Raw genomic sequence first — 27,945 nt, 5'->3', positions numbered from 1 at the left:
TTTGGTCCCAGCTTTGAGAAGAGACCCTGTCTGCCTTACTCCACGGATATCCAAGGGTCAATGGCTATATCCTGATGCCCCTCAGATGGGTCCTGCACCTCAGGTCCAGGCCTTGTGCTGACATCTTCAGCATTAGGAGGCTGTGGCCACTTCTCAGCAGTGCAGTTGGACCTTAGCTCCACCTCCACCTCTGCACTGACCTCAGGTGGATCTTAGCCATCCAGCCAATCTCTATACAGCATGGGTGCTAAGAGCATAATGAAGCCAAACACCTGCTCTGCTACTTCCTGGCTGTGTAAAGATAGTCTAAGAGCTCCTCCCCACAGAACTACTGTGACAACAGGGTCGCACCTACATTTGGGAATGTATATGCATGTTTCATCACTATGGCAACAACACACATCACCCACATCTGATATACAAGGAAACTGAGGCTTAGGAGATAGGTTTTGTAAGGGCAGAGGAGAGAGTGTAGCTGTGAGTATGCTTTGAAGCCTTGCATTAACTCTGCACCCCAAAATCGAATCTTACACTTTAATCATGGAATATGCTCTGCAATCAGTGTAACTAACAAAGGTATACTTACAATAACAACACAAATACTCAAGGCAGCCAGGTGTAGCTGGATATCACTGGCTCACAGTGTAATCCTAGCTACTCAGGAGGCTGAGATCTGAGGATCCTGGTTCAAAGCCAGATCAGGGAAGTCCATGAGACTCTTATCTCTAACTACCAGAAAACCAGAAGCAGAGCTATGGCTCAAAGTGGTAGAATACCAGCTTTGAGTAAAAAGGCTCAGGGACAGTGTCCTGGCCCTGAGTTCAAGCCCTACAACTGACAAAAAAAGAAAAAAAGAAAAAAAGACACACACACACACACACACACACACACACACACACACACACACACACACCACACACACACACACACCACACACACACACACACACACACACAAGTGCCAGATGTCCATGCTCAGGGGGCAGAGGCAGGAGGATTACTTGAGCTCAGGAATTTGAGGCCAATCAGAGACACATAGGGAGAGTGTTTCAAAATAAAACAATCCTCAAATAAAATGGAAGTTCAGACAGAGTAGGGTTTTCAAGGGCTCAGGTCTTAAGATCTTTGTCTCTGACTAGGAGCTAAGATGGGGGTGCTAGACGTGTGTGAGGAGGATTTGGACCTCTCCAGCTATGGGCTTAGGGAGAAGCCATATAGCTCAGTCTGGTATACTCAAGCATACAGATGTGGCCTCAAGTCTTGGAGACTGAGCCTTTGAGATCTCCAGTGACCCAACCGAACCTTCAGGGATGGATACAGATGTCTCAGGTGGTGGTGTCAGAGTGCTGCCAGTGATGTCTCCCGGGCTGGGCATGTAGCATTGTGGCAGAACACTCGTAAAGTTTGTGCAGACAATGGGTTCCATCCCCACACTCTTCTACCCAAAATGTGTCTTTGACCCCATTTTGCCATTCCTCCACACTTGGCTCCAGGTGAGGCTCCCTTAAGACCAAGGAAGATCTACACTATGTGGAGTGAGGGCTGGGGATTTATGTTGGAAGGTGCCCCCTTCAGACTGCAGCCCCCTGACTGGGAAGGGGATGCCTGCACTTTGGGAGGCCCTCCAGAGCCTCACTAGAATACTGTCCTGGGGCTTTGAATGCTGTTTCTAAGCTTTTGTGCTACGGCAAGTGCTCTACCACTTGAACAGCAGCTCTAATTTTTTTTGTCAGTTCTGGGGCTTGAACTTGGCCTGGGTGCAGTCTCTTGAGCTTTTTGTGCTCAAGGCTAGTGCTATACCACTTGAGTCACAAGCTCCACTTCTGGCTTTTCTGTGGTTAACTGGACATAAGAATCTCATGGACTTTCCTGCCCAGGCTGGCTTCAAATCACAATCCTCAGATCTCAGCTTCCTGAGTAGCTAGAATTACAGGTGCGAGTGACTGGTGCCCAGCTTACTTCTGGCTTCTTGGTAATTAATTAGAGATAAAGAGTCTCAAGGACTTTCTTGCCCAGGCTGCCTTTGAATCACGATCCTTAGATCTGAGCCTCCTGAGTAGCTAGAATTACAGGTGTGAGCCACCAGTGCCTGGCAGATTGTCTTCTTCCTTAGCATTCAGGCACTGTTCACATGTACTAGGCCAGAATCTTTTTTTTTTTTTTTTTTTTTTTTTGTCAGTTGTGGGGCCTGAACTCTGGGCCTGGGTGCTGTCCCTCAGCTCTTCGGCTCAAGACTACCACTCTGCCACTTGAGCCACAGTGCCATTTCCGGCTTTCTGTTTGCATGGTGCTGAGGAATCGAACCCAGGGCCTCATGCATGCAAGGCAAGCACTCTACCACTGAGCCACCTTCCCAGCCCCTAGGGCAGAATCTTGTTCACTAGGGATACAAAGTGAGAGTGCTCCAGCTAGAAGGAATAGCAGCAGCACAGATACAGGGTTGTGTGTGAACCACTGGGTATTCAGTAGGGTAGAAGAGACAAGGCAGAGAACAGCTCAAAATGCCTAGGGCTAGAGAGGCAGTGGAACTTTCCTCCTGGAGAAATTTGAAGCATGTTAGCTAAGTAATAGAAGAGCCAGACTGGTTTCTTACAACAGTGCCCTTTGACCACTGTGGAGGTGGCTTGGAGGGGGAAGGATGGGACAGGATTGCAGTCAGAGGCAGCTGGTGAGGCATGGGATGGGGAGGGGATAGCAGAGAATGTAGAAGCTGAAATCTAGGGACCTTGAGTGTGATGAGGCTGCCCGGGGCTCTGGGTATGTGGTAGAGATACCAGGAGGTCCTCTGGGAAGAAATGATGGGTTTGATGTTAGACATGCTGAGCTGGAGATGCTGTGAGATGTCTAGACAAAGACAGATGTTGGCTGGAGACCTAGCTTTTGAGCCTGGAGCTGGCAGCTGGTGGTTTGAAGGAAAAGATGGTCCCAGGAGAGATTATGGATCCCTAGGGTGAACCCATTTTCAAGGAATAGGGAAGGAAGAGGAGAATCTACTACCCTGATGCTGGGGGCTTGAAGTGACTTGGGCCCAATCCTCCCTCAAAAAGCATCCTACAGATGATGCTTTGGACAGGCAAGAGAAGCCTACGTTCTCCATGGCAGCCTGGAAGGAAAACCCAGGTACCTTCACACCAGTCAATCATCATCTCTGGCTATGGATATTCTACTAGGGAAACCGCAGGAACAAAGGCTCAGAGTTGCAAACCCCAGGCTGCTTGCTCAGTATGAACAGAGGAGGAAAGGTAGGGAGGAGTTGAAGCTGCTAATGCTTAGCTCCTTTACTTTGTGGTCCTGGATGATGGAGTATCCAGGGCCTAGTCCTTATAGCTCTGCTTTCTCACCAGATCTCCCAACATATCACCAGCCTTTAAATATCACTGTATGTAATAGCTCCCTAAATTAGATCCCTTGCCCAGTCCTGTCTCCAGACTTCAGATGCTCATGTTCAATTGCCTACCAGCCAGATTTCCCTCCACCAAGCTTGTCTCTCCCACATGCTTCCCTACCTCAGAAAATGGCAAATTCAGTCTTGTAACTGCTCAGACCAAAAACTTGGAAGTCATCCCTGACTCTCCCTATCATTCACATCCTACACCCCAGCTGTCAGCAAGTCCCTTAGGTACTGTCTGAAAAAAAAATGAATCTAGAATTCAGTAACTTTTACCACCCACACCAACCCTGCTTCAAATCACTGGTCTCTTTCTACAAGCAGTGGTCTTCTGACTGGTCTCCCAGCCTCCTTCCATTGCCTCTTATTCATCCTATAACCTAGTCTCACAAATAGAAGATGGGGGAGAATTCTTTTTGAAAGTGAGGTAGGGGCTAGGAAGGCGGCTCAGTGGTAGAGCGCTTGCCTTGCATGTCTGAGGCCCTGGGTTAGATTCCCCAGCACCACATAAGCAAAAAGAAAAAAAGCTGGAAGTGGCACTGTGGCTCAAGTGGTAGAGCGCTAGCCTTGAGCTGAAGAGCTGAGGGACTGTAGGGAGCCAAGGCGAGACTCCGCCCACTCCCTTGCAGTTTTGAGGATTACCACTCCAGACGGTGCTTGGCGGGACGCCTGGGCTGTGCGCGTGCGCGAGCAAGGTAGTGTCCCCAGCCAATCCCATGACACCTGGTGACGGTAAAAGGCAGGCGACCAACAATAGAAAAGACCCGTGTTCGAATTCCCTATATAAGCGGCTGTATTTCGGGTGCACGCTCTCTCGCGCCCAAGCTCTCCTACAACTAAAAGGCTCTCCAATAAAGCGTGATCTGAGAAGACTCCTGGTGTGGTGGTCGTTTTTCCTCGCTGGTCGAGCAGACGGTCACTACAACTGGTGCCGAAACCCGGGAACGAACCTGGGACGGGACCCGCGCGAGAGGCCGAATTGGAGCCAGAACTCAACACGCGGAGAGGAGACGTTGGTAAATATCCCCCGGTATGCTGTTCACTGTAGATTTAGATATTTATTGGTTGCTTGCATTGCTTCTTCCCTTGTGGCTTGTCTTTTTGATGGTGCGCACTTGCCTCGAGGAGGGAGGGTTTGATTTAATCCAGGAAGGACGCAAAGTACTAACGCAGCATCAGGATAGTCTATCAGAGTCAGTATACAGTAATGGGGAGGAAAAGAGGCCTAAAAGAAAAAGGGAAAAAAGACAGAAGGATCCTAAAGAATTGAAGCGAGAGGGGCTGCAGCCCTCACAAAAGGAGAAGGGTTTTAGGGAGGGGGTCTCAAGGAGACCTCCGTGCCCTTCTTTAAAAGCAAACCGGTTCTCAGCCCTACATGTGGAAGGGTGGGACCAAGAATATAGTAATCTTGTGAGTGACTCAGAGGAAGAAATGTTAGAGGAGGAGGGAGAGCAGCTCGATCCAGCTGATAGTGAAGAGTTAGAAGAGGCTGCAGCGGAGCACGTGGCAGACAGATATGGAGGGTGGCGCCCCCTAGGGGTGGGAGTACCGCAGCAGCCAGGGAGAGGAAACGGAGCTGCCCCTCACCCGTCGGCCCCCCTGCCGTGCCCGCCGGCAGGGAAGAGTCACTTTATAAAAGGCAGCACCTGGTCGCCGTTAGCGGCCGCTTTTCCAGTTTTTGAAAATCCCATTACTAATGAGAGAATTCTTGAGCCGGTTTCCTACTTCCAGCTTAAGGATTTAGTTGAGGCAGTCAGGACTTATGGAGTGACGGCCAATTATACCACTGCCTTGCTTCAAAGGCTAACTATTAATGCTATGATTCTGTGGGAGCAAAAACTGTTCAATATTTTCCTGAATTAGTGGCTAAACAGGCAATTTTGATCTGAAAAAAATAAAAATAAAAATAAAAAAAAATAAAAATAAAAAATAAAAAAATAAAAATAAAAAAAAGCAGGCAATTTTGGGTATAAAGTATTGTTTAATGCATTTTGCAAAAATTCCAGATAAATTAATTATTCCATATACCCGTGAGCAAGTTGAAATTTTAGGTTTTAAGTTTTTCCTTTTTTGTTTTGTGTTGTGTATTCTACTACTGACTAAATGGTTCTAAAATACTGGGCATATCTATGCTAAAATTTTCATCACATCTAATGAGTTTTGTCATTTCAGAATATTTGTTGGTCAATTCTTGATAAGAACCAGGTAAGCTCTACTTATTCTACTTGATCTCCATGTTGCTTTAATTGAAAATAATAAAGGGCTTTTGTGGCAAAGATTTCAGTTCAAAGCCAGCTCGGGCTAAAAAATCCCTAAGACTCCATCTCCCAGCTAAACTCTGCAAGTGGTACTATAACTCAGTGTGGTAGAGTGCTAGCCTTGAGCGGAAGCGCTCAGGGACAGTGCCCAGGCCTTGAGTTCAAATCTTGAATACCAACTGGGACAAGCCATCCCAGCAACGAGCACCTAGACTCAGCCAGTCTAGGGAACAAGGGAACGTGGAAAGGAGTAAGAGGAGATGATGTCACATCAGCTACTTTGTGCCTGCCCTTTCAAAATTAACCTGAGCCTGGAGGTCAGTAGAAGTAAGAAGCCTGCCGATCCAATGTCTATACCTGTCTACCTATTAACTGAACAGGGATTTATATTCTTGCCTTTGTCACCTGAATTCTCTACCTAGTCGCCAGATGTCAGAAGTAACTAAGGACATTTCTACCAACATTTTCAGCCCCAAGTCCTTCCTCTTGCCATTTATTTGCTCTCTAGTACTTTTTTTTTTTTTCCAGCCCCTCAATGCTCATGAGACTTCTCCAGATTTCATCTAAGGACTCACGCAACCAAGGGACAGCTGCTGTTCACTACCTTCTCTGGGAGGAGACCAAATTCCAGCCTTTTACCCCTATTGTCGACGCCCCTTGTCAGCAGGAAGTAGCCAGAGAGAATCCTTGCCCTATTTCATGATTATTAAAAGGCTGGAATGTAAGGTCCGCTCCTGGATGGTGAGCAAGTTGAAATTTTAGCAGCCACAATGGATATGTGGGCAATTCTTGTTTGCTCATTTCCAAATGTAATTGATAATCATTATCCTAAGCATCCTCTGCTTGCCATAGTTAACAAAAATTTAGTGTATTTTCCTGTTGTCACTTCAAAGGAGCCCTTGGCTGATGCTCTGACCATCTTTACGGATGGATCAAAATCTGGACAAGGTGCCTTTTTTGTTCAAGGACACAAACAGCCGGTAGTTTTTAATTTTCGGCCGAATGTCCCACAGGCTGTTGAATGTTTAATTGTGCTTGAAGTTTTTAAAAGATTTGATCAACCTTTTAACTTATTTTCTGATTCATTATATGTTGTAAATGCCGTTGCTTCTCTTGAAGTTGCTGCTTCAATTAAGCAGGCCAGTACAATTTCTAATGTTTTGTTACAGATTCAATCCCTTATCTTAAACAGAAAACATCCTTTTTATATTGGACATATTCGTGCCCACTCTATGTTGCCGGGCCCGATGGCAAAGTGTAATGATTTGGTGGACCAGGCAACTCGGGCTATGGCTCTGGTTGCTGCTGATCCTGTAGAATTGGCAAAAGACTTTCATAGATTGTATCATGTACCTGCTAATACCCTTAGGAAAAGATATAATTTGTCCAGGCATGTGGCAAGAGATATTGTTAAAGCCTGTAAATCTTGTGTTACCTTTCTTCATCCTCCCCATGTGGGGGTAAACCCCAGGGGGTTGAGACCAAACGCCCTATGGCAAATGGATGTTACTCATCTGACGGAATTTGGTAAGTTGAAATATTTACATGTGTCTGTGGACACCTTTTCCGGTGTCATTCATGCCACACCTCTGGCAGGAGAAAAGGTGTCTCACGTCAGAATACACTGCTTAGAAGCTTGGGCAGCTTGGGGAAAGCCCCTTAGACTCAAGACGGATAATGGCCCTGCTTATACTTCCCATGGTTTTCGCGCCTTTTGCGCACAAATGCAGGTTGCCCACACCACCGGATTGCCCTACAATCCTCAAGGACAAGGTATAGTGGAAAGAGCTAATAGAAGCATAAAAGAAATGCTTCAAAAACAAAAAGGGGGAGTTGCTGAGTCCGCGTCCCCCAGGGAAAGACTTTCTCTTGCGCTCTTTACCCTTAATTTTTTAATTCTAAATGACAACGATCAGTCTGCCGCAGATCGGCATATGACAAGAGACTCCATGGATACTAAAGACATGGTTATGTGGAAGGATGTTATTAATAATAAATGGTATGGACCGGATCCGGTAATAACGAGATCCAGGGGAGCTGTTTGTGTTTTTCCACAGAGTCAAGAAGTACCTCACTGGGTGCCAACGAGACTGACCAGGCCAGTGGAGACTGCAGAAGAACCCCATCTTGAAGATGCCATCCACTCGTCTCCTGATACAGCTGATCTTCCTGCTGTTAGCAACAGTGCTAATAGCAATCCCTGTGATAGCTAAACCGATGATGCTGTGGGCTGTCACAATTTACTGACTGGATTGCCTCTGTGGTGTCCTTTGTCAAAGAGCGGGTGGGAGTTGGAATGTTTTTAGCCTGCTGCTTGGGAGGATGCGTGGTCTGCCTATGGTTGGTCTGTCGCCTTCGAGCCCAAACCAGAAGGGACAAGGTTGTTATCTTGCAAGCATTAGCCGCTTTGGAGAGTGGATCCTCACCCCAGATCTGGCTGTCGGCCCTGAGAGGCAGTTAAGCCTTACCATCCTGCATAGCCTTAGCACCCCGAGGGATCAGGGGATCCCATTGCACCGGGACAGGTATGCAATTTGCAATTTGGGACAGGGTGCCAGGCAAGTGCACTGCACTTGAGGAGATGGTTCTCATCTCCTCAAGAAGAGCATGCTGGGTTGCAAGTGGGTTGATGCCCAAGATCCCACCTCTGCAAAAAAGGCATCGGACGGGCCTGGTCATCACTGGGGAAGGCGCCCCTCAGGCGAAGGCCAGTGCAAGGTCCTCTCATTAATGTCTTAGACAGAGGCCCAACCTCTACTCTTACCTGTTGCCATAAAACAAAGAAGGGGGAACTGTAGGGAGCCAAGGCGAGACTCCGCCCACTCCCTTGCAGTTTTGAGGATTACCACTCCAGACGGTGCTTGGCGGGACGCCTGGGCTGTGCGCGTGCGCGAGCAAGGTAGTGTCCCCAGCCAATCCCATGACACCTGGTGACGGTAAAAGGCAGGCGACCAACAATAGAAAAGACCCGTGTTCGAATTCCCTATATAAGCGGCTGTATTTCGGGTGCACGCTCTCTCGCGCCCAAGCTCTCCTACAACTAAAAGGCTCTCCAATAAAGCGTGATCTGAGAAGACTCCTGGTGTGGTGGTCGTTTTTCCTCGCTGGTCGAGCAGACGGTCACTACAAGGGACAGCGCCCTGGCCCAGAGTTCAGGCCCCACGACCTGACCAAAAAAAAAAAAAAAAAAAAAGAAAAGTGAAGTAGGTCTTCTCATTTTCTCCAGTGCCCTTTATCTTCCACTGGTCTCCAAGGCCCTGCAGCATGAGGTTTTCTGTTACTTACCTGGCCACTTGCTCCCCCTGCAGAATGATGGTTTTGCTGTTTTGGGGTAAGGCATTTCCTTTGTAGAGCTTTGTAGAGCTATTCTCTCTGCCTGGAATAGCCCTCCTTCAGGTGCTTCCCCCCTTGCTTATACTTGGTGTATTGTCAAGAAAATATGGCAAACTTAAAATACGGGTTGTAAGCTGAATGCCAGTGGCTCATCCCTGTAATCTTAGTGATTGTGGTTCAAAGCCAGCATGACCAGGGAAGTATATGAGACTTTTTATCTCTAATAACTACCAAAAAGCTGGAAATGGACCTGTAGCTCTAGGAATAAGAGTGCTAGCCTTGAGCAAAAACCCCTCAAGCCCAGGACCACCCCCTCCCTCTCCACAATATTGGTTATAAATGCTTCTAAAAAATTGGAAATGGAGAACTCTGAGGCACTCCCCAACTCTTTATGGCTTGGGATCCATACTGCACCCTAGTGGCCATTTCTGAAAAAGGCGTTTTCACTGGTTTACTGGTATGTGTTCTGCTTAGGACTGGACTTGGTATAATCTTCCACTTGATGTGACCTGCTACACCACCCTGACCTCCAGCTGAGCTGTATGTGCTACAGACCCAGTAGATTCCCTGTTCTTCACTGAGTGATCTTGGGCAAATGACTGAACTTTTCTCATCCTGTTATGCTACTGGTAAAATAGGGTTGATAATACATGCTTCCTAGGGCTTTGAGGAGTAAGATTTGAGCACTGTGCTGTTAAATCCTTGTTCTTTCCTGGTAAAGTGTGAGTAAATTTATGACTCTCATTGGTATTGGGTGATCAGGTAAGGGGAAGTGATTGGACACTCTTGTCCTTGTCAGGGAAGCTTCATCTGTCCCTCCCCTGCCCCCAAGAGCTACCTGAGGCTGTCCTAGTATGAGTTCAAGGCTTGACAGTACTGACGTGACACAAGGAGCCTCCCGATCTCTCTCATGCTGCCTGCTATCTCCATGACAGCTCAGGCAGCACATAGGCAGAAACCCTACCTGAACCATGCCCATGTAGAACCAATTGCCCATTATAAGCAAGCTGAGGCAGCAAGACAGATATTATGGCTGTTCAGCTGGGTTTCCCCCCCGCAGGTCTTCCAGGAGGCTGTGCAGTACCAAGAGCAACGTTATAGAAGAAGCCTGGGGCTGAGGATCACCTGAGTCACTGGGCAACTCTTCAAAGTAAGCTACTTAAGTAAGCCAGAGAGGGAAACATCACTTTTTCCTAAAGGCTTAGTTATCTCCTGGTGCAGAGCACTCTTAGGTTTGGAAATGGTCCTGGATTCCATATTGTGGTCCTAAGGGATCTGGTTCCTTCTAGGCTCAGTCTTTGTAGGTTGAGGGGCCAGATTACCTTCCATAACCCCTGGGGATCCTTGAGCTCTAAAAGGCCATGTAGGATGGTATAGGGGATCTCTGTCAAGACCATGTGAAGTTTGGGAGGCAGACTTTCCCCGGTGTGTATGAAGGTTGAGGGTGACTGATGAGAAAAGCAAGAAGCAGTGCCTCACGTTTTAGAAAAGAAACCCAAGCAGGCTCTCCTTAGGAGTCAAGATATCCAGGTTATCCACAAGAAGCAAGATGGCTAGTACCACAGGGACTTCCCTAAGTCGATAGGAACAACTGAGATTTGGCACCTCCCCTATTTTTCTTTCCCTGCCTTGGTCTGTTTTCAAATCTGACCATGACAGGCAGTTACTGGAGTTCTGAACTCATACTTTCTTTCTCAGCTAACAATGTTTTACCATGCCTCCAGCTTTTTGCTGATTATTTTGCTGATTATTTTTTTTTTTTTGGGGGGGGGGTCCAGTCATGGGTCCTGAACTCTGGGCTTGGTGCTGTCCCTCAGCTCTTCACCTCAAGGATAGCGCTCTACCACTTGAGCCACAGCGCCACTTTCGGCTTTTTTTTTTTTTTTTTTTGCTTATGTGGTGCTGAGGAATGGAACCCAGGGCCTCATGCATGCAAGGCAAGCGCTCTACCACTGAGCCACCTTCCCAGCACCGGAGGTAGAGTCTTGCGGACTTTTCTGCCTGGGCTGGCTTTAAATTATGATCCCCTGAGTAGCTAGGATTACAGATATGAGACAACAGTACTCAGCTTCAAGGTTTGTTTTGAAGCAGAAGGAAGTTGCTGGAAGTCTGGCTGCATAACTGACGAATACTAATACAAAGAGTGCCAAATCTATGTAACTGTCAATGTGACTGTCTCACCGGAGCCTGAGATTAGCTTTCAGCGGGCTGCTTTGGCATAAGCTCTGGACTATCCACAACTATTCATATCAGAGGTCCAAGGAAGGTGCCAGTGGCTCAAACTTGTAATCCTAAATACTCAGGAAGCTGAGACTCAGGGGAAGACAGTTCAAGACCAGCCAGGAAAAGAAAGAAAGAAAAAAAAGACCAGCCAGGGAAGAAAAGCCTGTGAGATTCTATCTCCAAAATAATCAATAAGAAGCTGGGCTGGAGTTGTGGCTCAGATGGTTGAATGCCAGTTGAGCAAGCAAGCTGAATAAGTACAAATAAGAAAACCAGAGGTCCAGAATCAGAGACAAGGAGAGCCCATATGGCTGGTAAAGGCCTAGAAAAAAGCAACACAGAACAATTGTCTGAGACTCTTTATCAATCAGAGAGGAGTTAGGGCTACACGGATCAGTTCCCATGGGCTACAATGTGAATCTGCCAAAAGGAGAACTCGATTCACATCCTCCACAAATGAGGGAGGACCAAATTGTCAACACACAGGCTTGCTGATGTGGTGTGAAGAGATGCAGGGACTTGGGAAAATGGAATTCTATAAAGCAACCTGACTGTCCTAAAATGGATAACACTAAAAGAAATTTGGCTAGATAGAAGTGTCAGTGTTTGGCAAAAAACTTGCGTAGGATGGCAGCATTTAGGATGTCATGTGATTCCATGTGAGGTCCATCTGATGTTGTAGACATTTTCAGGAAAATGAATAAATGTAGTAACTAAGACTATGATTAGATGCCACGAAGTCAGGTTGGGGATAAAATTCTGGTTTGTTCAAATAAAATTCAATATTCCTCCAATCCTCAGAGCAATTACAGTGATGATGTGAGGAGCCTCAAAATAATGACTAAAACCTAGTGACTATACAATCAGAGATCTGGCCAGGGTGAAACACTTTATACAGATAAAAATGGACAAGGGGATTTCTGACACATTCATGCTTCAGATGTATCAGTGGAAGACACTGACACAGTGTAAAACAGCATGTAAGACTGTGATTCTGCCAGGCAGCAAGAAACAAGTATGATTAATCTGCTGGTAAGTGAGTCTCCATCTACGACACCTAATCATTGTCTTAAGTGCATCCTCCTCTTCTCAGTCCTGGACATCAAAGTAGTCAATTATTGGCTCCTTGATTATCTTCTGTAAATTATTGCTCCCAGAATTCCTGAAAAGCAAACAAAGATTGACCAATCTTTTCTTCTCTGGGAGAAACACAAATCTTCCGAAAGTCAAGGACTGACTTGATTAACCACTTTGTGAAGCTTTGATAAGACAGAACAGCAAACACAAACTGGTTATTGCTGAAATTTGGCAATGGGCACACAGGTTTTCATTGATACTATTATTTCTACTATAAAAAATATCCATAAGAAGCCAAGTGCTGGTGGCTCACATATGTAATCCTAGTTACTCAGGAGGATGAGATCTGAGGATTGCAGTTCAAGGCCAGCCTGGACAGAAAAATCCATGAGACTCTGATCTCCATTTAACCACCAGAAAATCAGAAGTAGCATTGTGGCTCAAAGTAGTAGAGTGCTAGCCTGAGCAAAAGAACTCAGGGACAATACCCAGGCCCCACGACCAAAAAGAGAGAAAGAAATAACACTGGGTGCTGATCACTCACACCTATACTTCTAGCTACTTAGGAGGTTGAGACTGAAGCCAGGCACTGGTAGCTCATGCCTATAATCCTAACTACTCAGGAGTCTGAGATCTAAGGATCATGGCTAGTCAGTGGGACTCTTTTTTTTTGGGGGGGGGGTCATGGGGCTTGAACTCTGGGCTTGGGCGCTGTCCCTCAGCTCTTCAGCTCAAGGCGAGCACTCTACCACTTGAGCTACAGCACCACTTCAGTGAGACTCTTATCTTCAATTTACCACCAAAAAGCCAGAAGGGAAACTGTGACTCATGGTAGAGTGCTAGCTTTGAGTGAAAAAGCTCAAGAACACCACCCAGGCCCCGAGTTCAAGCTCCAGGAATGGTACCCAAAACAAAAACAAAAACCAACATTCAAGCCATATGGAGGTAAATAAAAGATGAAGTCTCCATACACTCCCTATACTCCCAGCTATACACTGCCAACTCTCCCTGTAATCCCATTTCCATACCCATAGTGATGATTGGTAACTAGGTACTGTTCCAGTTTTAATTGGGTGACAGACTTAATCCACTTCCCAGGACACCAGCTACACTGTGGAAATTATGTCCAGTCATGCTTTCCCTGGTATGGAATTGGGATTACAAACAGCAAACTTAAGTACTCCTTGGACTGAACAAACCTACTTAACCTTAATTAATGCTACATCCTAAGGCCAAACCCAAGGGGGTCACCAGTGGCTGATGTAGCTCAGGTCAGTTCACCCTTGTTGGCTTTGATGACCAAATGGTCTCTTAGGAAAGCAACTGAAGAATACTTACTTGTCTGCCTGATGTCTGTGATGAGGAATTGGTGGTGGAGGCCGTGTCTGCAACTCCCTTTCAACCACACCTGTCAGCGTGGTGGGAGGACAAATAGACTTCCCTCTGATAAGAGAAAACAGAATACTCAAGTGAGAATTGCTACAGAGATGAGGCAAATGAGTACAAACTCAGCCTTTGACTTCGGCACTGTGATATTGTTGAGCAATTCCTCATATAATCTGTCTCTCTCAGACATGGTCACTTGCATTTACCTTTCCACTTACCCCTGACTCACTGTTGTGTTGCCTGCTTCCTCCCAGCTATACTTCGTTGGAAATTCTTCTGATGACCTCAGCTTCTGAAAATGACCCCAGTTTCTTCCTGTCCTCTTTTGACTCACACTACTACCTGTTTCCCCTAATGGCAAAACACTGTTTACAGAGAATGCCTTGAGATGGAGTCCGGCATTCTTTCTGTTTTCCTTAGGCCAGGAGGGCAGAAATAGGAACAGGAGACAGAGAAGGACAAGGGAGTTTATATACGTCTATGCTTTGATGAGAAAGCCATCCTGTTCAGGCCCCCAGGGTTGTTCCCTCTACTTCCAGAAATGTCGCCTTTAGAATTTGTCATGGATTAGGGCAGACATGTGGCATGTGCACCTTAGGTGTACCTGTCCTGTGGAATGGGACAGGGGCTTTAGATCATGGTAAAACAGGTGTCCTAGATCAGATTTTGCTTCTATTATCCTAATAGAGGAAGCAAGGAAAGCAAATATCGATACACTGGGTCTCCTGGGTTCAGTCTGCCCTTCTAAGGAGTTCCTCTTGGAACAGGAAGATCAACCCACCTGATGGCAGTGACCACAACATTGCGCTTTGGTTCACTGTCATAGCTCACACTCTCCAGGCCATAAACTTGGGCCAGGTCATGGATGATCCGGCGGTGATCTCTGTTCATGGGAGGGAAGCAGTGGCTTTTCTTACTGTTCTTTCCCTGTATTGAGGGAAGAAATGACTGATTGATATCATCCTGAAAACAGAAAACACAACTATGCTTATCACAGAACAGCTTGGCCAACTAGAAGTTACTGAATTTTAGAGGTTCACATTATACAGTATACTTCCCTACCTGCCATGTAATCCCAGAGGGGTTTGGAATGATGGGAACTGATATATTTCTACGCTTTGATGAGGAGAGGGACAGGGTTTGGGACCAAAAGGTAAATGAATTGAGACTTTAGTGGCGAGCTTAATTGTTTCTCCTGAGGAAGCTAGGGAGTATATGATATCCCTCCCCCCGCCCCGCCACCATGAAATGACTAAATAAGCTGAAGACCTAAAACAGCAGTATGAGCTAGGTGCTGGTAGCTCATGCCTGTAATCCTAGCTACTCAGGAGGCTGAGATCTGAGGATCTTGATTTGAAGCCAACTTAGGCAGGAAAGCCTGTGAGATTTATCTCTAATTAACTGCTCCCAAAAAAGGTAGAAGTGGAGCTAAGGCTCAAGTGGCAGAGTGCTAGCCTTGAGCAAAGAAGCTCAAGGACACTGCTCAGGCTGAGCTCAAGCCCCAAGACTGGCACACAGAACAACAAGAAAAACCCAACAAAAACAAACAACAAAAACAGAAGTATGTGACAAAGACATGCTCCAGTTATAATTAGGAGTGGAAAATACATTCCACTTTCTTCTGCAGGAAAGTGGTAGGGAATGGGAAGAGGGCGAGGAAAATAATAGGAAGGATATAGACAAGGAGCTAAAGCAGCCATCTTCTAGTCCCCACTAATCATAAAGGGAACCAATGATGTGTTAGCTGCTTCTGACTAAATTAAGACTTTTCAGTTAAGTCTACCTCCTTGCATTCATGGCTGATTCCACGACATGGGCCTTACTCTCATAAAGTAGTCTTATCTCCATTGCTCTTCAGCAATAGTCATACAGTGTTTCATCTTCCTCCAGGGTTTCTGTCTTGCCTTTGAGGTAACAAAGGAAGAGCGTGTTCTCTTCTCACATGGCTTTTGGGAAAGATTAAGATCCTCAAGGAAGCTGTGGCTTTTTCCTATAACTAGCCTGAATGTGTTTTGGGGACACGATTTGCTCTTTTTAAAAAAATCAGGTTGGCCCTGGAGAAATATCTATTTGGATTTTTTTTTTCAACCTTATTCACAGCCTCCACAAGGGTTTCCATTTCCTTCTCAACGTCACTGACAAACTTTAAGTCCTTCCTGAAATGAGAAACCATCATAGTTAATTCCATCTGTTCCTGCCCTTTCAGAACCCCTTTTACCCACCCTCTGCCTATAAAGTGCAAACAAGACAATATTGTCAGAAGAATTGTAAGGATCAGAAATTGTAAGATAACTTGAGAATCACAAAACAGAAAAAGAAAAGGCAAATATGACAAGAGGAGGAAGAAAAAACAGTCATCAGAGGACCAGGAAATAGTAGAACAAAAGTTACTGCCCCAAGTGAAAAATGTGATTATGAGACCTGGGTGTACAGAGGTGGAATGTGACCCAGAAATCCTTCATTCAGCCTGGTCCAGCCCTTGGCAGGTTCATAATCCTGCCACAGGGTCATTTTCTCAACCCTAAGTTCAGTTCTTTGAAGGATCAGCTTCAAGAAACTAGTGGTAGGTTTTATGAAATAACATGTAATTTATTACAATAAGTAAATCAGAAACACATACTAGTTTATACTAAACACTCTAATATATCACCAATTAAAAAGTAGATAACAAGTTACAAAAAAAGCAAACAAAAAGAAAAATTATATACCTGGCATCATCTTTCAAACTATCACTGAATTTTGAGCCTGAAGATCTTACATTGAAAGGATCAGAATCATCACTGATATCAAATGCCTCTGCCAATCTCCTGGAATCAAGAGAGAAGAATACAAATACAAGGAAAGAAGGGAAATTATCTTCTACTGTGCAGTAAAGTAGAATAATTATCAAGTCCTAAGTTCTTTATGTATTGTCTCATTTCAGTAAACTAGAACACTAAAGAAAGAACAATTTGGGATAAATGTAGTACTGTCTCCACTGAAGAAAATACACAAAATGCATCTAATTTGGATTTGACTGAGCTGACTACTGGAGACTTGGATTCTTTAGGGGAAAAGAAGGCTGGGTTTCTGAGATAATTTATCTGAGCTTTAAATCAAGAATAAGGTAAGCGAGGTACCAGTAGCTCATGCCTATAATCCTAGCTACTTAAGAGACTGAGATCTGAGGATTGTGGATCAAAGCCAGCCTGGGTAGACAGACCTAAGACATTCATCTCAATCCTCACAATGACTAAGTAAAGTAGAAATTATTATCACCGTTGACAGATTCTTAAGAAGAAAATATGACTAGACCAAGGTTATGAGCTTTGGGAAACTAGATTCATACTCCAATCTGATTTTGGAGCTCTCAACAGCTCAATACTGTCTCCCAATTACAAAAAGATATATTCTCATATTTTGGAGGACGTTAGTGTACTCAACGCATTTCGAAATGGCAAGAACTTTTCTCAAGTTCACATTTTGTAGCACTTGTAACTAAGGGTTCTAAAAAGGCAGGAAGTTTGAAAGTTGCCATGAGAGTCAAGCCAAGGGAGAGACGGACAGCACCACTAGGCATCACATTACCTTCTACATATTCACTTAAAACTACCCTACACATTCTTCTATTAATCCAGAAAAATGATTACAGTTAAAAAGACAAGTGCGGGTAAAAATATGTTGTAATGGGAATTTCTATCCTGTTAGAAGGATGTTGTTTAGCCAAAGCGACTGAAACTGAACATTTATTTGTATACTGTATCAGCAATTCTACTCCTGTTTATATTTAACAGAAGCAAGTGCATATATACAGTAAAAAGTAAAAATATTCTTTTTTCTTTTTTGTCGGTAGTGGGGCTTGAACTCTGAGCCTTGGCGTTGTCCCTCAGCTCTTCAGCTCAAGGCGAGCGCTCTACCACTTGAGCTACAGCGCCACTTCCGGTTTTCTGGTGGTTTATTGGAGATAGGAGTCTCCCGGTCTCTCTTGCCTGGGCTGGCTTTGAACCGCGATCCTCAGATCTCAGCCTCCTGAGTAGCTAGGATTACAGGCGTGAGCCACCAGCGCCCGGCAGTAAAAATATTCTTAACAGCACTATTTATAATCCCCAGTAGTGATGACAATACACATGCCCATAAATGGTAGACTGGTTTAATATATATATATTTTTAATTTTATTTTATTTTATTTGAGAACATACTGTACAGAGGGGCTACAATTACATGGGCAGGATAATGCATACATTTCTTACCAAGCATTGCAGCCTCCTCCTTTGTTTACCCTTCACCTCCCTTCCCCGCCTCCCCCCTCCCTGGTTCAATATATTAACGCAGCAAAATATCATGCAGAAGTGAAAATGAATAGAACAACAGTGAGGGTCACAAATATAATGAAATAAACTATATGTTATTTAAGCCAAGCACTGATGGCTCTTACCTATAATTTTTTTTTGTCGGTCGTGGGGCTTGAAATTGGAGCCTGGGAGCTGTCCCTTAGCTCTTCAGCTCATGATGAGCACTCTACTACTTGAGCCACTGTGCCATTTCCGGTTTTCTGATGCTTAATTGGAGACAAAAGTCTCACAGACTTTCCTGCCTAGGCTGGCTTTGAACCGCAATCCTCAGATCTCAGCCTCTTGAATAGCTAGGATTACAGGCCTGAGCCAGTGGCACCCAACTTTGCCCTGTAATCTTTACTATTCAGGAGGCTGAGATCTGAGGATCATGGTTTGAGGCCAGCCAGGGCAGTAAAATCTGTGAGACATTTATTTATTTATTTATTTTGGGTCCAGTCGTGGGGCCTGAACTCTGGGCCTGGGTGCTGTCCCTCAGCTCTTCAGCTCAAGGCTGTACTCTACCACTTGAGCCGCAGCGCCACTTCCAGCTTTTTTTGTTTTGCTTATATGGTGCTGAGGAACTGAACCCAGGGCCTCATGCATGCAAGGCAAGCGCTCTACCACTGAGCCACCTTCCCAGCCCCAATCTGTGAGACTTTTATCTCCAATTAAGCACCAAAATGCCAGAAGTAGAACTGTGGCTAAAGCTCAGTAACAGTGCCCAAGGCACTGAGTTCAAGTCCCAGGACTAGCTTACATACACACACAAACAAAAAATTATGTTATCTTTTTTTTGTTTGTTTGTTTGTTAGTTGGTTGTGGGACTTGAACTCTGGGCCTGGGCACTATCCCTGAGCTCTTCAGCTCAAGGCGAGCACTCTACCACTTCAGCCACAATGCCACTTCCGGTTTTTTGGTGGTTTCCTGGAAATGAATTTCACAGACTTTCCTGCCTGGGCTGGCTTTGAACCACAATCCTCAGAACTCAGCCTCCTGAGATTATAGGTGTGAGCCACGGGTGCCCCACTTATGTTATCATTTTATACAAAGTTCAAAATAGGACAAAACTAAAGTGCTAAAATCAGGACAGACATTACAACTTTGTAGAGTCCAAGAGATGGCTCTAGTAATTTTCTTTTTTTTTTTGTAGCCCTGGTGCTGTTTCCACCACTGTATTCATTATTCACTGCTCTGTACACTTACATTATACCTTAGTAAACAAGTCAGACATTTTTCATTTTTTAAAGTCTCTTATCTATGCTGGAATCAGGAAGTTGGCCAGACACAAAATAAGCATATTGTGGCATGTGATATTTATATTACACCCTAAACCACACAGCTCATGTTTCTGACACATGCTGAATTTACTTGAGTGGTTTATTCTTAGAAAATTCAAATTCTTGATGATCACATTTCTGATGCTGTCTGATAACAGTAATAATTCAGATCACTCCCTCCCAGGAATTACACTGGGCTCAAGGAGAAGTAGATAACAAGCTGTTGAAACCACTTACTTTTTCCTTTCCAAGGCTGAGCACTCCTCATCGCATTCTAGCCTTGAAAAGCAAATGAAAAACAAAAACACAAAGTCAAGGCACAAACTTCACAGCTCCTATCCAGCAAGAAAATCTTAGGTAGACCACCCAAGAACAAGGCCACTACTTTAGAGGTTTCTAGCACCCTCTACCCCCAAAATTTCATTGCTTCCTTTGGGCCCTAAGCCAGGGATGGCTGGTGAGTGGGACACAGGAATATAGGAAGTCTAGGAATCCTCAGTAGGCTTCAGGGTGTTCCCTGGATCCCCAGTGTCTAAAATGCTTCACAAATATCCCCTTCTAGGTGCAGTTATCATTCTGTAGGCTTGCTGTGCGCATTCCTGCCAACTACCTGGAATGAGGCCTGGATAATGTCCTCTGGTCTTAGTTATGTCCTGAGTAACATCTGTTAGGTTAGTGTGTGTGGCTTCAACATCTAAATTGGGGGAAGATATGCTTTATGTGTGAGGGACCACTGTTGGGAGACTAAGATAAATGTTATGCTCTCTACAAATTAAGTCTAACTGGAGAAAGAAGCTAGCTATATCAATCAATACACTTTCAAATTTACCTGGCTTGTTGAACTTCCTTCTTGGTAATTAGCTTGCTGATCTCCACTGAATCTCCAAGCTGCATGTCTGTTATTTTAGAAGCCATAGAAATAGCAGCTATTCTGAAACACAAAAAAGAGAAAGGGATACAGAAGCCTCTTTCCAAGCCAAACTATCAAAAGATAATTTGTATGGCCTTGTAAGCCTGTCCATTACCAGCTACCTCCACATGTGTGGCATATGTCCTCAATTAGATTCCAAGCAGCTACACAGGAAGTGAAGAGGTAACAATTCCTTAATACCTCCTTGAACATCCAGGCCAAGGGTCATCATCCTAGGTATTCAACAGTCAACCTGATGTCTATTCATGCTTAAGGTCCTATATCCAAGACACACTTCTACATATAATCAGAGATGCAACCAACCAGTTTTTCCCTAATACCTCTTCATGCATATATGTAGACCTCTGTATGACCACATGGGTTCCAAGATTCCCAGAGTAATCAGAAGCCCATGCTGGGAAAGGGACTTCAGGACATCTTCCTTTCCTATCTCACAGTATAATAAGAAAAGGCAGTGGGGTAGAATGAGAGGGGAAGAAAGAGGAAGAAAAATAAAAATATTCCTCAAATTAAAATATTAAACAACTTTAAAGCAGCATCTTTTCTTTCAATGTGAAAAATTCAACTTTTAAAAATTTATTGTAAAACTTTCTAGTGTTAGGGTTAAAGTTCTACTTGTAGAGTGCTAGCCTAGATGTTTAAGCCTGCAGATCTGATCTCTTAGCATTAGAAACTAACAAAAAACAAAAATGAACAAGAAAAATTTCCACAAGATTATATACACACAAATTTTCTTCATCTAGACCCATAAGCTCCATTTTGGGATTTTGCTAGTTAACTGTAAAGGAATCTTACAAATTTGTCTGCCTAGGCTGGCTTCAAACCACAATCCGTAGATTTCAGCTTCCTGACTACCTAGCATTACAGGCATGAGCCACCAGTATCCAGAAAATAAATCCTCGTAAAAAGCATGTAATCTCCATACTGCTTAAAAAAAATATTCAGTAGTACTAACCTTTGATAAGTACTGGATGCTTCAGAGCAAATCATCATCTCTTTTCTTCTTCCACATTCACACTGTAGCTCTACCTGAAATACGATTTGCCTGGAGTTACTGTTAGTACGTGGGAACCATAAGAACAAGCAGGCTTCTCTCAAACCACAGCAGAGAATAGTGTCAGTGAGTGTCTTTTTTCAAGACAGAAGAAAGTAACCACATGTGCAAACTGACAACATGGTAAGTGACATACTAGGAATGACATGACCTACAATACAAACCTTGGCTTTACAAGCAGTCACAGGGCAAGGTAAGCTGGGGTGGCAGGATGCCATACATGGGTGGCCACAGTTGGCTCTGGGAGTAGTGCAGGACTGCTTACAGGTCTCATCCACAAGACATTCTCCTTTGTGACAAAGTCTCTGACACTTGTGCATCCCACATGGTAGCATGGCATTGCAGGGTAATCCGCAAGAGATATCAACCAGGTGACAAGGGATGTTGCTTCGTAACTAGGAGAAAAGGAAGTAGCCAGGTTCTCATTTCTGTATGGGGTTTGGGGTGGTGTTTTTTTGTTTTTGTTTTTGTCCATGCTGCGGATTGAATCCAGGGCTTTGAACATGTTAGGTAGGCATTCCACCACTGAGTTATATGTCCAGCATGATTTTTTTTTTTTTGAAACAGAATCTTGATACATAGCCTAGGTTAACCTTGAACTTCTAATCATCCTGCTTCAGACTCTGGAGTGCTTAGATTACAGGTGTATACCACCTTGACTATGATAGTAGTTATATGACTGTATGGATGCTTTTGTTAAAAAACAACAACAACAAAATCAATCTGAAAAGGTTTTTTTGCTGTCAGTTGTGGGGCTTGAACTCAAGGCCTGGTTGTTGTCCTTAAGCTTTTCTGCTCAAGGCTAATGTGCTACCACTTTGAGCTCTCTCTCTTTTTTTTGTCAGTCTTGGGGCTTGAACTTCTGGGCCTGAGCACCATCCCTCAGCTCTTCAGCTCAAGGTGAGTGCACTACCATTTGAGCCATAGTACAACTTCTGGTTTTTCTGGTGGTTTACAGGAGGTAAGTCTCAGGAACTTTCCTGCCGGGCTGGCTTTAGACTGTTGATCCTCAGATCTCAGTTTCCTGAGTAGCTAGGATTATAGGTGTGAGCCACCAGCACCCGGCTTTGAACTCTTTTTTTCTTTTCTTTTCTTTTTTATTTGGGGGGGGGGGTCCGGTCGTGGGGCCTGAACTCTGGGCCTGGGCGCTGTCCCTCAGCTCTTCAGCTCAAGGCTAGCGCTCTACCCCTTGAGCCACAGCGCCACTTCTGGCTTTTTTTTTCCTGCTTATGTGGTGCTGAGGAATCAAACCCAGGGTCTCAGGCCTGCAAGGCAAGCTCTCTACCACTGAGCCACCTTCCCAGCCCTTTGAGCTCTTTTTATCTGAAAATAATCATTTTGATTTTCAAAGTCTGAGAGGTTAGTCTGAAAAAAAAACCCCAAAACAGCAACAAATTTGAATTTTAATAATAATGCTCTTTATGATACAAAAATATCTGTGGTAGTAGCCACATGTAACCTGAGACAAATTTTCTAAGGTAGGCAACAAGAAATGAGGCCAGACAACTAGAAATACTTAGAAATTCTATAGCTGTCCCAGAAAGTGGTAGCCAATGTAGGAGCTATGCCAGCTGGAGAGTGATATTCACAGTAGAGAATGAGGGAGCTGTGCCTCATTCCCACTCACAGCCACTGGAACACATGGAGGTCCACAGAGGCAGTGCTGGCTGGGGCAAGAGAGCTGGATAAGCACCTGGTGAATTTGTCTTGCTGAGGAAAAGTGACTTAAACATGGGCAGTGGAGATCCCAAGAAGCCAAGAGGCAAAATGCCATTGTGTACAATCTTCATGTAAATTTGCTAAGAGCACAAGCACCTGGATGTGCCACAAAAATAAAACAAAACAAAAAAAGGAAAATCTCAAGACACAGCAAAGACAGCCAAGGTTCATTATCAAAGATAAATGAAAACCCATATCTGTGCTAAAGGGGAAACAAAAAAGGAGTTCAAGGACTCCAATGTACCCAAGAGACTTTTTCCAGTCTTCTTGTTCTAAGTATTGTAAATAAATAAATATATACATACAAAAATATTTTGGCCTATCCTTCGGGTAGTGTTGTCTAGGAACTGAGGCAGATAAAGTCTTGTTTTTTTTTTTTTTTTTTTTTTGCTTAGGGCTGGCCTCTTAGCACTCTTCCTATCTCAGTATCCCAAGTAGCTGGGATCACTGGTATGTGGAGATGACAGCCTGAACTGAAAGTAAAAATAAGGCAAGGATGATGCTGCCTATAAGGCTATAGGAAACATGCAGCGAAAACAGGAGTCATGCCAAGTGGTGGTTCATGCCTATAATTCCAGCTAGTATGGAGGAAGAGATCAGGAGGATAATAGATTAAAGCCAACTGGGAGAAGAAGTTCATGAAAGCCAGGTGCTGGTGGTTCATGCCTGTAATCCCAGCTACTCAGGAGGCTGAGATCTAAGGATCTGGTTCAAAGCCAGCAGGGACAAGAAAGTCTGTGAGACTCTCTCATTTTTTTTTCTTTCTTTCTTTCTATTTTTTTTTTTTTTTTGTCGGTCAAGGGGCTTGAACTCTGGGCTTGGGCACTGTCCCTCAGCTCTTCAGAATCAAGGCGAGTGCTGGTTTTCTAGTGGTTTATTGGAGATGAGTCTCTGGCCTGGGCTGGCTTTGAACCATGGTCTTCAGATCTTAGCCTCCTGAGTAGCTGGGATTACAGGCATGAGCCACCGGTGCCTGGCTTCCGTGAGACTCTTATCTCCAATTAACCACCAGAAAACTGAAAGTGGTGCTATAGCTCAAGTGGTAGAGGGCTAGCCTTGAGCTGAAGAGCTGAGGGACAGCACCCAGGCCCAGAGTTCAAGCACCAACACAAAAAACCTCCCCCAAAAACCATGAAATTCCCATTGCTTGTGGTTGCCAGGTGTAGAGGTAGTGAAAGTAACTCTAAAGATCATGAAGGAATGTTTAAGTAAACTCTTCTATACCTTGATTGTGACGGTGGTTACTGTCTGGATAGATACATTTGTTAATAACAAAAAAACTCCACAGACCTTTACATTTAAAAGGCTATTTTATTGCATAAACATTTTAATGCAATAGAAAGCTGTTCCTTAAGAGTATATTTATGGGGCTGGGAAGGTGGCTCAGTGGTAGAGTGCATGCCTTGCATGCCAGAGGCCCTGGGTTCGATTCCTCAGCACCATATAAGCAAAAAGAAAAAAAAAGCCGGAAATGGTGCTATGGCTCAAGTGGTAGAGCGCTAGCCTTGAGCTGAAGAGTTGAGGGACAGTGCCCAGGCCCAGAGTTCAGACCCCATAACCGGACCCAAAAAAAAAAAAAAAAAAAAAGAGTATATTTATGGGCTAGAAGTGTAGCTTAGTGGTAGAGTGCTTGCCTAGCAAGCACGAAGCCCTGGGTTTGATTCCTTAGTACCACATAAACAGAACTGGCCAGAAGTGGTACTGTGGCTCAAGTGGTAAAGTGCTAGCCTTGAGCAAAAGAAGCTCAGGGACAGTGCTGGGCCCTGATTTTAAGCCACAGGACTGGAAAGAAAAAAAAAAATTAAAAAAATTGAGAAATGAGACTTAAAACTCTTGTGTAAGTAAATCATAAATTTCTGACTGGGATAAAGAACATCTCAGAGAAAAAACTTACCTCGTGTTTGCCCATGCACCACTTCTGAGTCAGGAAAGTACAAGGGGGGCACTTTTCCTCACTATGACAAGAATGGTACACTGTAGGAAGAGAAAGGTAACATTAAGAATTAATCTCTAGGCCGGGCGCTGGTGGCTCACGCCTGTAATCCTAGCTACTCAGGAAGCTGAGATCTGAGGATCGCGGTTCAAAGCCAGCCCGGGCAGGAAAGACCGTGAGACTCCTATCTCCAAGAAACCACCAGAAAACCGGAAGTGGCGCTGTAGCTCAAGTGGTAGAGCGCTCGCCTTGAGCTGAAGAGCTGAGGGACAGCGCCCAGGCCCAGAGTTCAAGCCCCACGACCGACAAAAAAAAAAAAAAAAAAAAAAGAATTAATCTCTAGGTAAGGCCACATAAACTACATGAAACATTAAAAATGATGTATGATATAGAACTTTAAACTTTGGGGCTAGAAACTGGAGGGATAGCTTGCTTAGCAGGAGCAAGGTCCAGAGTACCATAAAAACCTAAATAAAAAATAAAGAAACTGGAGCTGGGAAGGTGGCTCAGTGGTAGAGCGTTTGCCTTGCATGCCTGAGGCCCTGGGTTCGATTCCTCAGCACCACATAAGAAAAAAGCCGGAAGGGGCACTGTGGCTCAAGTGGTAGAGCGCTAGCCTTGAGCTGAAGAGCTGAGGGACAGCGCCCAGGCCCAGAGTTCAGGCCCCACGACTGGACCCAAAAAAAAAAAAAAAAAAAAAAAAGAAACTAATTCTGGTACTCAGAATACTTTTTCTAAATGGTCACAGGAAAGTAAAAGTATCTTTTCACACTGAAGTATTGAAGAATGAGCACAAGTAGAAAAAGAAGTCCAAAATGAGATGGAAAGGGACATGCCAAATCCCAGGTGTAGATGAGGCAGCTTTCACTCATCTCCTGCAGATGTTCATTTGCTTTCCTTACGATGTATCTGCTTAATAATAATCAGGTATCTGCCATGTACTCTTAAACTGCTTCTAAAGACAAGCATGGTGATATACATCTGTAATCCCAGCTACCTGGAGTCAGAGGTAAGAAAACCATGGTACAAGGCTTGTCCAGGGAAAAACAAGGAACAAGGGTTGTTATATGAGCCTGACCTCAGAGCAGTTAAACAGAAACATGTTGAACATGGTATGAGCAGGCTGTAAGGTATGGAGAAGAGAGACTCACCTGGATGGTCACACTCATGAATTCTGGCACAAGTCTGGGAACATTCAGGGGGCCTAGTGCCACAGGGAACTGGAGGATAGATGACTGATGCACCACAGTGGCAAGTTAATTCATCAAAACCTGGTGAAACAAAAAACAAAAAGTAGATGAAATGAAAGAATCCTTCCTGAGTTTGGAATATACAGATATTAAGATGCACATAGAGATATGTGTGTGTGTGAGTATATGTTTAAAAGTGAGTTTGAGTATTACAATAAAAAGCTGTCAACATTTTAAAGATCTACATAACACAGTCAACATTTGTTTTCCAAACGTGTAGATAAAAGCCAGATGTAGTGCCACATATTTATAATTAAGCACTTTGGAGGCTAAGACAGTATGGTTATCAGTTCAAAGCCAGTCTGGATCACAGAGCAAGACCCTGTTTCAAAAGCCAAACCTAACCAAAAATCATGCATGTGTTAAAAAAAAATTCATTCAAACTATAAGACAGGCTGGCATCTGGTGGCTCACACCTGCAATCATAACTAGTCAGGAGGCTGAGATCTGAGGATAGTAGTTCAAAGCCAGACAAGCCAGAAAAGTCCATGAGACCCTTATCTTGAGTTACCAACACACACACACACACACACACACACACACACACACACACACACGTGGCCCAAGTTGGTAGAGCACTAGGCTTGAGCACAAAAGCTCAGGCACAGTGCCCAGGCCCAGAGTTAAAGCCCCAGGACCGGCCCCTTGCAGCCCTTTCCCAAAAAAAGGACAAGACAGGTCAATGTATTGCAATGAGAAAATTATCACTGACTTGCCCTTTCTATTTTTTGGGGGGGGGCGGTCCGGTTGTGGGGCCTGAACTCTGGGCCTGGGTGCTGTCCCTCGGCTCTTCAGCTCAAGGCTAGTGCTCTACCACTTGAGCCACAGCGCCACTTCCGGCTTTTTTCTTTTTGCTTATGTGGTGCTGAGGAATCGAATCCAGGGCCTCAGGCATGCAAGGCAAGCACTCTACCACTGAGCCACCTTCCCAGCCCCATGTACACTTTTAAAAAAAAAAATTTAGCTGTGACTCCAGACAGGATCCAAATAAGGGTTTTACAAGTTCTTCACTGGGTTTTATGTAGGTATCCTTTACCTTCCTGTGTTAGCCTCTTAAAGCACTGTCAGCCTTAAAAGGGCATAGGAAAGGGTGGGATTTTTGCTTGTTTGAAACAAGGGTCCCCAATATGTAGCTCAGCTGGCTTTGAATTTCTTGTTGTCCTGCTTCTGCCTTCCAAGTGCTGGAATTACAGGTTTGTACCACCAAGTTTCAACCTACCTGAAGTATTTTCTTCAGTAATCCAAATCAATCTTAGCAAATCAATCTTTCAAAATACACTATGCCTGAATTTCTAGGAAACTTATTTTTTTGGGGGGGAGTGGAAGGTGGGATTTGAGACAGGTAGGCCTGAAGATAGAGCTATCTGTAGGTCAGATAAGCCTCAAACCCATAATCTTCATGACAATGCCTACTTAGTGTGTTGGGATTATAACAGTATGCTACTACATGAGACTTAGGAAACTTGTGAAAATGTAGAGTGAGGTTGGGGACATATCTCAAATGATAGAGCTCTTGTCCTAGCAAGCAAGCATGAGGCCCTGGGTTCAATTCCTAGTAGGAAGAAAACAAGAAAAGAAGAAAGAGTTACAGAGAGTGATGACACTCACTGGCTTGCCAACATGTCTGGCAATTCCCTCGATGACAAGGTTCTTCACACCTATGAAGGCCACAACGGAGTTTCCTCCCACAAATCAAAGGACATTTGTGCTCCTTATCCTAAAAGAAGAAATTTCTGTTTATTCATAAATAAAATATATATGTACATATATATACATATACATAAATATTCTCCATAAAAACAGG

The 27,945-nt window shown here is 44.4% G+C and overlaps 1 protein-coding gene and 1 non-coding gene across 3 annotated transcripts in view; both read right to left on the bottom strand.

Moving 5' to 3' along the window:
* Positions 1-12,077: 12,077 nt before the first annotated feature.
* Nfx1 (nuclear transcription factor, X-box binding 1) overlaps positions 12,078-27,945 on the bottom strand; it is a 55,532-nt gene continuing 39,664 nt past the window's right edge. For both annotated transcript variants that reach the window (XM_070008706.1, XM_070008713.1), the window contains exons 13-24: positions 27,750-27,858; positions 26,043-26,162; positions 24,853-24,932; positions 21,404-21,634; positions 21,141-21,214; positions 20,084-20,185; positions 19,492-19,533; positions 16,373-16,471; positions 15,754-15,820; positions 14,446-14,591; positions 13,617-13,721; positions 12,078-12,363 (exon numbers count right to left, since the gene is read on the bottom strand). In XM_070008706.1, coding sequence (XP_069864807.1) covers positions 12,291-12,363; positions 13,617-13,721; positions 14,446-14,591; positions 15,754-15,820; positions 16,373-16,471; positions 19,492-19,533; positions 20,084-20,185; positions 21,141-21,214; positions 21,404-21,634; positions 24,853-24,932; positions 26,043-26,162; positions 27,750-27,858 — 1,248 coding nt within the window. In that variant the 3' untranslated portion in view covers positions 12,078-12,290. The remainder of the gene's footprint in view (positions 12,364-13,616; positions 13,722-14,445; positions 14,592-15,753; positions 15,821-16,372; positions 16,472-19,491; positions 19,534-20,083; positions 20,186-21,140; positions 21,215-21,403; positions 21,635-24,852; positions 24,933-26,042; positions 26,163-27,749; positions 27,859-27,945) is intronic.
* LOC138822373 (small nucleolar RNA SNORA26) lies at positions 27,104-27,223 on the bottom strand. The gene has a single exon (XR_011370412.1). It is a non-coding gene; the product is annotated as a small nucleolar RNA SNORA26 (small nucleolar RNA).

The sequence above is a fragment of the Dipodomys merriami genome, unplaced genomic scaffold (genome assembly GCF_024711535.1).
Source record: "Dipodomys merriami isolate MVZ:Mamm:240054 unplaced genomic scaffold, mDipMer1.0.p SCAF_11, whole genome shotgun sequence".
NCBI classification, from domain to species: domain Eukaryota; kingdom Metazoa; phylum Chordata; class Mammalia; order Rodentia; family Heteromyidae; genus Dipodomys; species Dipodomys merriami.
Note: the sequence above shows the minus strand (reverse complement) of the source record. Positions and strands in the feature narration are given on the sequence as shown.